At 34.7% G+C, this 11,933-nt stretch overlaps 1 protein-coding gene across 2 annotated transcripts; it reads right to left on the bottom strand.

Annotated features, from left to right (window-relative positions):
- Positions 1 to 2,115: 2,115 nt before the first annotated feature.
- On the bottom strand, positions 2,116 to 11,766 carry LOC128185669 (pyruvate dehydrogenase E1 component subunit alpha, mitochondrial-like). 2 transcript variants are annotated; one of them, XM_052855292.1, is made up of 9 exons: positions 11,663 to 11,766; positions 10,894 to 10,956; positions 9,927 to 10,100; positions 8,680 to 8,806; positions 5,824 to 5,915; positions 5,069 to 5,317; positions 4,578 to 4,714; positions 3,784 to 3,892; positions 2,116 to 2,794 (listed from the first exon to the last, which is right to left on the bottom strand). In XM_052855292.1, exons 1-9 carry the CDS (start codon positions 11,711 to 11,713, stop codon positions 2,630 to 2,632), a joined length of 1,167 nt encoding a protein of 388 aa, XP_052711252.1. In that variant the 5' UTR covers positions 11,714 to 11,766; the 3' UTR covers positions 2,116 to 2,629. The 2 variants fall into 2 exon arrangements, with proteins under 2 accessions (XP_052711252.1, XP_052711253.1); XM_052855293.1 differs by lacking the exon at positions 8,680 to 8,806 and adding an exon at positions 7,835 to 7,961.
- Positions 11,767 to 11,933: the final 167 nt, after the last annotated feature.

The raw sequence follows: 11,933 nt of genomic DNA, 5'->3' as shown, positions 1-11,933 counted from the left end.
CTTTGCCAAAAAAGAGGGGGGCTAAGCCCCCCCCCCCCTAGCCCCCCCCCCCCCCCGGTTCCGACGCCTATGTATGTCAACTGCCAGAGTAAGGCAAATCCTGACTTATATACACCGCGCTGGGGGGGGGGGTCCTCAAAAATATTGAGAGAAAAAACCTAATTCCCAAAATCATGAGAATCCTAATCCGAAAGGGGGGGGGCTGAACCCTCTTTACTGCTATGTGCCTAATGGTTAGGTCTAACTTTGCCAAAAAAGTGGGGGGCTAAGCCCCCCCCCCCCCCCCCCCCCCGGTTCCGACGCCTATGTATGTCAACTGCCAGAGTAAGGCAAATCCTGACTTATATACACCGCGCTGGGGGGGGGGGTGTTTCTCTTAACGGATCAGAACGACACATACCCTATACCTAATTATAAACGCGTGTATTATCAGATATATAGGGTATTTTTTTAAATAAAATTTATAACGTCAGGTGCCTGTGATCCATCCTGATGTTTACCTGAAATTGAAACAATTCTTAATAAAAAATTACCTGTTCTCTTTCAAACATTTTACCGGGGGGGGGGGGGGGGGGGGAGAAAGGGGGTAGCAAGAGAGATTTATTTACTGAATCAATTAAAACTATTGGGGTCAATTATTGTTGATTTCCACTGTTTTTATTGTTGATTTAAGATGGCTCGACACACCAATGCATTATTTGATAGATCGATGGAGAATCATTTTTTAGAAAAATGACATCGTTATCAGCTTCCAATTATCAGGTCTAGGCAACCTCCGTTTTTGGAGGATAGATTTTATCCTCCGTTTTTGGAGGATATATGTTTGCGCCCCCTGGTGGATCCTATCAGATGAAGGGCAATTAACTCTGTTTTTACAAAGGGAGTTAACTATGAATAAAATATAATTATTATACTATAAAAATATCACCTTTTTTAGCTATTAATAATTATATTTATTGATAATATTTAATAAATATTTAAGTTTAAATAATTGCAGGGCTGATTTTAAAGAAAAATATCTTATGTGAAGACTCTCACATTTTTTTCTTCAATATTCTGGATAATTGATATCTATAAATGGTATCATTTTAATTAATAAAATTTAACAATGTCTTTTTGTGTGAAGGGATTAAATTTAAATGATACTTAATAACATTTGAATTAATTAGAATAAGAGCTACAAAGTTCCTAAGGTATATGCAAACATTTACTTTGTACATGTACAATATAGCAGATCAAGATATCTATTATGTGTCTCTAAACGTGAATGAACTCATTAATGTTTTAATGAGTAATAAACATCACTATTTTGTGATTTTTATTAAATGAAACATGTAAATAGTCTATGTCATTTGTAAAACTGAACACAGGAAGTACACACTTTCAAAGCATATTGTGAAAATACTATACATAGAATTTCAAATCGCCGCATACAATCATTAGTTTATTCCCTTAACTTTAATTCCCATATGGTCTGGTGCTTGCATTTTCTCATTAAAGATATGCACGAAGCCTTTGAAATATACCCATGCTATCCTCCAAAAATGGAGGATAATTTCACCCACAATGCAAAGTAACTTTCCATATATGGTAAAAATCAGCAGCCATCTTGAAATTGAGCTATCCTCCAAAAACGGAGGTTGCCTAGACCTGATTATTTTATGATTTTTATTTGTATTTTTTATAGAAACCGGAAATATCGTTTTTATCGGCGAACAGGATATCTTAGAGCTAAAAATTTGGTATCAATTAATGCACAATACAATAATCTATTGTAAAATTTAAGAAAAATTGGAAAATCTTAAAGTCGAACCGATCCCGAATGTATTAAAATAGATCCTGAACTTTAATTCGTTTTTTCTAATTGAAGTTTTACATTTGGTTCCAAACCCCATGCAACCAATTTTGATTCTCGTGTTTAATTTTTGAATATATTTTTCAATCATATCATAAGCAAAAAATATTACTACTTATATCAATTAGAACAAAATTAATAAGTATGTTCTTTGTGTTCAATTTAACGGATCCTTACAAGATTATTTTAATCACATTTGTAACCTAATAATATTTCTAAAATATTTTTATTATGCATGAAAAAAAAACCTTGAAAATTCATTTGATTTTTTATATTTTAATTTCCTTTAAATACTTTATAATATAATGACAGAAGGAATGAAATAACTTCAAATAATTAAAATCAATGCAAAGTACATGTACATGTACATAGCATACACAAATAATTGATTCATGTTACTGTTTGTATAAATTAAAACTGTTACTGAGTGACTACAAAATCCTAGCAAATGGAACAATATCACTGTACTAAAATGCTTCAAAATTTTTCACTACCGGTTAATATTCACAGTAATAGTTGCTGTTTAGAGCTAGTCATGTGGAGATATGTTAATTCTTAAATTCACTATTGACATCATAAAACCTCTATAATTGATATTAAAAGATCTCTTCCTATAATGGAGTATTATCATTCCAATATGGATTCAAAAACAAAACAAAGATAACAACAATCTGTTTTTCCGACACTGTCAACTCTATCACAACACCAGATGATTAGGTTATATATAGATCTTTCTTCCCTTTGACCATGTGACCTCTCGCTGACCCCCTGACCTCAGTGGGAAATGACCCTGATGCTGGGGTCACAGCCCCGGACGGTATAGTCTGGGTCAGGGTGGATGTAGATATTGTTGTACAGCTCCCCCAGGGGGATTTCTGGGTCTTTCTTGGCCTGGTCAGCTGCCTTGTCTATCTCTTTGTCAACTTCTATATCTACTTTCTATAAAAAAGGACCAAAAAAACCTTAAACTATATGTAAGGCCTTCTGAGAGAGAGAGAGAGAGAGAGAGAGAGAGAGAAAGAGAGAGAGAGTCTCTATCACTTGATCAGAAGTACGTGTATATATCTAAATATACTCTATTTAATATCCAATTTAAGGGTCTTCTACACCCTCTGGACTAGTTTAAAATAGAAAAGATTTTTTTATATTCCTTTATTTATAGCATGTTTTCAACTTAAAAATTACAGAAAAAAAGTCACTTTCTAAAAATGTATTCCTTTTTTATAAAAACAGAGGTCCCAGCTATTTTCGAACTCGGGACCTTCGGGTCAGTAGACCGAAGCTATATCCATTGTGCTATGAGTGGTGACAAAAACAGTTTCACAGTAAATTAAATTGCCATGTTGTGACGTACTGTCATAAAAAGAAAAAATCACGGGGTGTCAAGAACTCTAAAATATACAAATTTATATAAACAAACGTTAAATGTACATGTAACTTTTCTCTCATCTGACTTTTTGTTTATCATATAAAATTTCTTTCGGAAAAAAAATGATTTTATACTTTTAAAAAAAGTGTCAAAATAAGACGAATTATGCAATTGTAGGCATAATAGATAAATGTCAAGGCTTACAGACTTAAGACAAGAAAGGTAATTTGTGAAAGATTCTCTCTACAAAATGCTATATATATGTCAAAATAATCTGAATTATGCAATTGTAGGCATAATAGATAAATGTCAAGGCTTACAGACTTAAGACAAGAAAGGTAATTTGTGAAAGATTCTCTCTACAAAATGTGCATAGAAATCTGTATTCCTTCAGAAATAAATTTACTAATAAACCCCTTTTTATCTACAGGTACTAGTCTAGTGAAAAGTGTCATTTTCTGTAATACAGCAAGTACTTTTTGAACTATTAGAATGTAAATAAACATTTAACTGAAATAAATAACTCCACTGTATAATGCCCTCAAAGGAAATAATCTACCTTCAACTCTTCGGGAGTCACCAGATTGCACTCCAAAATCTTGCGCCTGAAGACAGTGATTGGGTCCCTGGTCTCTCTCATCTCCTTGATCTCTTCCCGGGCTCGATAGCTGATGAAGCAAAAATAAATCATCCACTTAAACTACAGCAAGTGATGTAAACCGGCACACATGTGGATATGGAAAATATAAGACGATAAAGGTACATAAATGATTTGAAATCTAAGGCCTGAAGGGCCACATGGCATCAAGTTGAAGATAATTTGAAGAGTAAACACCTGAACAATTTTTTTAAAAAGTTTTTTTTTTTTTTTTATGCTTCCCCCCTTCATTAATCACACATTTATGTACTATGAATTAAAAAATAAATCATGAAAAACATATTTATATGTCAATCTTGACTTACAAGCATGAAAATTGAGTACTGTGGAATCATTAAAATTCATGGGGGCCAATTTTCATGGTTTGCTTAAATTTTACAGGTTCGAGGGGACGTAATTTCGTGTATTTTTGTATACATCCAAAAGAATTATGAATTTATAGCACTAGTTTATTAGTTCATGGGGGTGTATATTCGTGGATGAGAGGTATCCACGAATTCCACGAAAATTGAGCCACCACGAAATCTAATGATTCCACAGTATTTTGTTTTCAATCTAGCAATAAATAAATTCAAAAGATGCAGCAAAAATTGACTCGATCGAAGCAACTTATGAACAAAACATTAAAATATTTTTGGTCATCTTCTGATTTTTATCCTTATTCAAATACCCTGCCTTTTAAAATGTGTCAATACCTTGTTCCTGGGTCACTCATACTGTGTCCATGGTAACGGTAGGTAGCTGCCTCAATAAGGATGGGTCCATTGTTCAGGGCGTACTCTCTGGCAAATTTTGTGGCTTCCCTGACAGCCAGAACATCCATACCATCAATCTAACAAACGACATTAACAGTTATGGTTTCATGTCAATGGCTCACATAGTACAATGAATTTTAATTACCAGTAACTGGGGATCAAATCCTGCTAATTTTGTCAGATGTCACCATAATTAAATCATGAATGACACATTACATTAACTGTAACAAGAGCGTATTTGTTTTTCAAAGTTGGACATGAAAGTATTGAAATCCATAGAAATCAACAACGTTACCATATTACAATGTACTGATCTGAATAAGTTTCAATAGAAATTCAAATTTTCTGAAACCATAAAAATCACCTTCTTTTTTTTTTTTTACTAAAGACAGTTTTAACAGAACATCTCAAAAACTGAAAAAAGCCTTCACCCTCATTCCTGGTATGTAGTCCCCGCGGCTGTAATAGTCGGTGCTGGCCGATGCCCTCTCTACGCTGGTTCCCATTCCGTAGCCGTTGTTCTCACAGACAAACACACAGGGCAGGTTCCACAGCTTAGCCATGTTGTAGGCCTCGAACAGCTGACCCTGGTTAGCAGCCCCGTCACCGTACAGGGTCACACAGATGTTGGGCTTGTTCTCGTATTTCAGCCCAAACGCAATGCCTGCTCCAAGGGGCACCTGTCTCAGAGAAATCAAATATATATATTACGTATTGGTATTTTCTTGGGGGTTGGTGGGGGCATGAGAATACAGTACTATAGTTTATTCATGGGCATCAATTTTTATTGCTTGAATGACAGTTTCAAGGATACATACAGCCAAACTTCGTTATCTCGAACTATATGGGACTGTTGAAATAGTTTGATATATCCGAGTATTCGAGATATCGAGGGTAAAATACTTAAAATATAAGTGGTTGGGACTTACTGTAACAAATCACTTCGACATATTTATTGTATTCGAGATATCAGTGTTCGAGATATCGAAGTTTAACTGTAAATTTGAATATGTGGCAAATTAATCAATGATCAATACAACATTTTCTTTGATATTGCGCAAGAAAAATTTAATGTCCTAAATCTCCTTGAACATGACGATACATCGATCTGTATCAACATACATGTATATTATAATACTCTGTTGACAGTATTACTGTAAGAGAGAGAGACAACATAAAAACAGACCTGGGCCCCCACAATTCCATTGCCTCCATAGAAGTTCTTGGTGTACATGTGCATAGAGCCCCCTTTCCCTTTAGCACAACCGGATGCTCGGCCTAAAGGAGAACAAAAAATAACACACTGTCAGATAGAAGTAAATTACCAGGTAGATGAAGTGAAAATTGAAGTTTGGGTTATTGGTCCCAATACAAGAAAATTTGAGTTCAAGTTAAATTTATCGCTTCAGTAAAATTAATGGAAGATACAATGATTTTGTTGAAATTCAAACAAGATATCTGTGAGCCAATGCTCACTAGTGATACCCCCGCTCTGATGTGAATATGCAAAATAAGCAAAGTCGACATTTAACAGAAAGCTGGCATCCAATTGGTACAGAAATATATCCCACAATATGGCATGCCTAAACAAATAGTGTGTTAAAATTTCAAGCATCTGCGATAAATAGCTGCTGAGAAATCTTTGAGGAAAATTTGTTTGAAAATTTTGGCTAAAATAAACAAAGTACTCATTTAACAGGAAGATGACGTCCGATTGGTAAAAAAATATATCCCACAATATGGCATGCCTTAACAAACACTGTGTAAAAATTTCAAGCATCTCCGATAAATAGCTGCTGAGAAATCTTTGACGAAAATTTGTTTGAATATTTTGGCTAAAAATAAACAAAGTCATTATTTAACAGGAAGTTGACATCTGATTGATACAAAAATATATCCCACAATATGGCATGCCTAAACAAACACTGTGTAAAAATTTCAAGCATCTCCAAAAATAGCTGCTGAGAAATCTTTGATGAAAATTTGTTTGAAAATTTTGGCTAAAAATAAACAAAGTCGTCATTTAACAGGAAGTTGACGTCCGATTGGTACAAAAATACATCCCATGATATAGCATGCCTATACAAATACTGTGTAAAAATTTCAAGCATCTGCGATAAACAGTTGCTGAGAATTCTTTGACAGAAATTTGTTTGAAAATTTTGGTTAAAAAATAAGCAAAGTCGTCATTTAACAGGAAGTTGACGTCTGATTGGTACAAAAATATATCCCACGATATAGCATGCCTATACAAATACTGTGTAAAAATTTCAAGCATCTGCGGTAAACAGTTGCTGAGAATTCTTTGACGGAAATTTGTTTGAAAAGTTTTGCTAAAAATAAACAAAGTCGTCATTTAACAGGAAGTTGACGTCTGATTGGTACAAAAATATATCCCACGATATGGCATGCCTATACAAATACTGTGTAAAAATTTCAAGCATCTGCGATAAACAGTTGCTGAGAAATCTTTGACGAAAATTTGTTTGAAAATTTTGGTTAAAAAATAAGCAAAGTCGTCATTTAACAGGAAGTTGACGTCCGATTGGTACAAAAATATATCCCACGATATGGCATGCCTTAACAAACACTGTGTTAAAATTTCAAGCATCTGCGATAAATAGTTGCTGAGATAAATGCGACAGAAATTTTTGTTACGGACGGACAGACAGACGGACAGACAGACAGACAGACAGACAGACGGACGGACGGACGGACGGACAGACAGACACACAAGGGTAAAACAGTATACCCCCTCTCCTTCGGAGCGGGGGTATAAAGATGTATATCAATAGATGAAAAGTATAAAAATGCTTTCATCATTTCACATTACTGTCATGAAAGAATTATGGTATCGTATTAGTATTGTGTAATTTCTTATACATGTTTTAGTTGTGGTTAGTAACTTTGTTTAAATAAAATACTGGTAATGATGATTCTAATATAATGCTAGTGCATCAATAAGAATGAAGATGGTTAAATTGTAATTCAAAATTAAAAAAAAATCATCAAAACTGAAAAAAAATTGTCAAATTTAGAAATAAAAACTCAAAAGAAAATCAAAATAGAGATAAAGAAAACAAATCTGGTAGGGAAAATTGGAACATCTCTGTCCTTCTGTCACTACAATGTAGGTCACATTTTCAGGGCATGCAGTTTACCCGCCATCTCATGGGGGGACACAGCAATATTTCTACCTGTCAACTCCCCCAGGATCGCGTGTGGGGCCACGCCCCTTACGTAGGTCCAGCCATGAGCTCTGTAAGCTGTGATTACAGCGTCGTCTTTCGTAATGCTCGACTCCATCCCTACACAGACAGCCTCCTACAGTAAAAACAATTCCCAAAAACCATGTACACTGGAGTCGAAGAAACTAGATGGTGCTGCAAGATGCCGCTTTAAGCCAGAGAAGGTTAGGGACTGCACGCTATAGGGAATTTGCGGGAAACATGTACAGTATAGAGCTTGGAGAGGAAAAATATAGCATCCATAACTGTCTTTTTACAATTCTCGCTCCCCTCCGTGAATTGTTTAACCATAACACTACCTACCCCTTCTACTAATTCCGTGTCCCCTCTCCCTTTCCACTAATTCCTTTTTATTATCAGACCAGTTTGTGTATATTTTCTTTCCACAAAAAAAAATTGTTTAATATGATTGATGTATTATTGATGAAAGAATGTATATGTTACCTGTGAATATTGTGCAGTAGCTATGCTGTACATGTTAAAAATAAAGCAGTGGTATTCAAAAGCTAGGATATTAATTCTAAGTGCAACACACTGCAACCTTTTAAAATTCATTTGGCATGCACGAATTCCAAACAATAAGTTAACATGAATGATTTCACCCCACACACCACAAGCATGCATAGTTAATATAAACTATAAGGCCTTTATCACAAAAGAGTGAAATCTATAAACACAATGTTAGAATGATCTATGATTATACACACTCCAGTTACGCTGTTACATGTATGAACACAAAGAACCGCAACCCAGACTGTAGAAGGGGGAACCAAGAGTGATCTCCCCTGTACTACCTGTCAGTTCCGCTAGGACCCCGAGAACGCTGATGCCCCGGACGTACGTCCAGCCGTGGGCGCGATATGCAGTAATGACGGCATCGTCTCGGGTAATGGCGGCCTCCATGCCAACACAACATGCTTCCTGTATTTATACAGCGGACATTACCATTACTTCTGTAAATTTCCTACCACAGTTCCTTTCTTTTCAAAGCTAAACGGTTTTATAATTTTTTAATGATAGTCCTCTATTTTGATTTCTTAATAATCTTCATATTTTAGAAGTTTTAACTACATTGTATACCACGATGAGAGGTAATTGTCGCCTACTACATGTACGTAAAGACAAATATTTTATCCATTTTTTCTGATTTGTTTTCCTAATTAAATGAAAAAATATATTGTCCAAAATCTACATGAAAATAGATCTAATGACTACATATTTTTTAAGTTGACAAAAATCGGACAAAGATCAAGCATTATACATGTATAAACTTTCATCTCTTTAAGAATATCCAAACTATACAACTAGATTGATTCTAAACGAAAAAAACGAGAATGCTTGCTATCATGCAGTGGTAAAAAAGGATGCATGGGAACATTCAGTTATTGCAAAACAGAGCGAGAAAAGCCATTTCAGAGCAAAAAGTATCTCTAACATGAAGAAAGCAGTTTGAAACTACAAGGACTAGGCTATTTGTGTTATCCAAATCAAATAAAGACATCAGCTTTATTAATTTTCGAGATTTTACATATAGTATACCGGTAGGCATGCCAATGACATTTTTACTCAATAATTTTTCAAACTAATAATAACCAATTATCAACCAATGGTTTATACATGGAATTTGAATTTTACTTAGCCTAGTTATATAAAATAACCCAGTATACATGGCATATATTATATCATCATTTACATGTCAAATACTGTTCAGTAAACAGAGGTTTTCCTGAGTTTTCAGACTATGGCCTATGTCTTAACTTTTAAGGAAAAGGGAATTTCAATGCATCAAGTATTCAGATTTAGATACAAAGGACAAGCTATTTTGAAATTAAGGACTTAACTTGATTTGATTATCCTTCAGAATCTATTCAGACTTACTTGATAAAAAAAAAGAGCCAAAAATAGGGAAAACAATACCTTTCATTATTTATTTAATGGGTCAGGTACTCAGGTACCGTAAGACCCAAAAACTAGCATGGAAAACCCCTGCCGATTGAAAAATTGAAAATGTGCTTTTACAAGAAACCCATTATCTGAGTACCTGTCCAGAGTATAAATGACAGAAGCCTCGGATTTGTTTGGCTTTGTACAGATTGCCGGCCATCGTCTCCATCCGGCGTACTGTCCTCATGTCCCGGTAAAATCGGATTGCATCCTCCCGGGTAACGGTCGCCTGGGTCGGGGGACCATGCTCTAGTTTGTGAAGTGTGCACTTCTGTAAAATTGCATGCATTCAATGTCAAAATAAAATATTAATATTTAATAGTATGTGTAGAAAACCTATCGTTTCTCCACTGAATATCAATAGTGTAGCATTATGTTTGTATGAAACCTATTTCGAAGAAAATATGTCTATTAGTATATTACATTTTCAACACTGAAATACTGTAATTTATCCATTGAATAAAAGGGATATTCTTTCACACTTTGAAGTTGACATGAAATTGATACTGTGGGTTCATTAATTTTCGTGGGTATCAATTTTCGTGGATTTTCTGAAAACCACAGTTTCAAGCGTTAGGGTACGTAATTTCGTGGCCAATGATCCTATCAATACAAAATGTTAGTTGAAATTGAACTTCAGTGAACATTTAATTTCGTGGATCAACTCAACAACGAAATCCACGAAATTGGTATTCAACGAATATTGATGAAACCACAGTATTCTGTCGCAGTAATGTCAACCAGCACATATATGTGGATGATGACATGTGCATGTCAACTTAACATTAGGTGGCAGAGAAGGATAGGATAATTATGTTTTATATCCATGATTTGTTCAGTTTTCCAGACAATTTAAAACCATGAAGTCTGATAAAAATTTTCGAATCCCTTTCTCTTTTCTACATAACTTTTACATAAATCACAAGAAAATTGAATACCCAGTACATGCTGGCTATTCAATTTTTCTGACATACCAGTCAAACGTGTACATTTCATCCTAAAGCTGGCATTTTCAAAAATTACAAATATGCCGTAGCTGTACAGTTTAATAGTTCATGACAAACCTGTATATCTAGGGTGGCCTCAGGTACCGTTGAGTATTTACTGACATTGAATGCAGAAACATTCTGTGGGAGAAAGTAAAGAACAAGATTATGCTACACATAAAATAATGAAAACTTTAAGGCATAATTAATTAATAACATAGACTTGAACAGTCAAAAGAACCACATACACATACATTATTTTTAATTTATTCTTTTAGTTACAAGTTGTAACTTTATGTTTAACTTATTGTCACAATGTCTGGGGCTCTGAATAAACTTGTGTTCTCACAACTCCTGACCTTGTCATAATGTGTATATGGCTTGGAACAACCGACTTTCTCTATCATTAAAACTATCAGTATAGACATGCACAATAATGAATATTAGCTGATACAATATCATACATGTAAAAATTTAAGACACATTAAAAGTAAACACTGTATTATTTCGGATAATTATAAGTTAGGACTCAAAATACAAATCCTTTAACAAACCCCCCCCCCCCCCCCCACTCCGTTCCTATCGAACAGAAGTTGCTAAACTAGCTTTTCCACATAACATTTACTTTAAAAGAGATCATCCATGTATAACAAGAATATGTTTTGACGAATTAATGAATGTGCACTCAATATAATTACACACAATACATGCAATAAGGATCCAGGATAGAACTTGTCAACCAGTTTTAACAGTTCATTATCCGATCAGCTCCAACCAATTACGAACTTAAGAAAGAAAATGATTTAACTTATGAGAGTTTCATTACTGAAAATGTAAAATATCTCACCGCTCCGACAAACGAATTTCTAGAGATCTGCCTCAGTGTTAGCGAAAACATTATTGAGTAAATTCTGGTAAGGTGACTTGCGCACCAAGACCCAAGGTGAAGGTTATTGGGGCAGGTCTATTCGCCGGAATGGCGACGGAATAGACGTAGTGACATGTATAAAAAGGTCGATAACTTGTGTTAGGTATAAGCTTTCACCATTCGGTTTTCAGTTTTTTAATTTGTGGATAGAGGGCTATCGAAATATGTAAAAATTTATTTGATAGGTACA

This window comes from Crassostrea angulata, chromosome 5, assembly GCF_025612915.1.
Source record: "Crassostrea angulata isolate pt1a10 chromosome 5, ASM2561291v2, whole genome shotgun sequence".
NCBI classification, from domain to species: Eukaryota; Metazoa; Mollusca; class Bivalvia; order Ostreida; family Ostreidae; genus Magallana; species Magallana angulata.
Note: the sequence above shows the minus strand (reverse complement) of the source record. Positions and strands in the feature narration are given on the sequence as shown.

Bases quoted from the DNA above. Each gene is read 5' to 3' on its own strand.
- LOC128185669 (XM_052855292.1), bottom strand. From the start codon at position 11,713: ATGTTTTCGCTAACACTGAGGCAGATCTCTAGAAATTCGTTTGTCGGA. The intron at 10,957-11,662 runs GTGAGATATTTT...TTTCTCCCACAG, and splicing joins GAAATTCGTTTGTCGGAGCG to AATGTTTCTGCATTCAATGT. The intron at 5,916-8,679 runs GTAGTACAGGGG...GTTCTCCTTTAG, and splicing joins GGTCCTAGCGGAACTGACAG to GCCGAGCATCCGGTTGTGCT.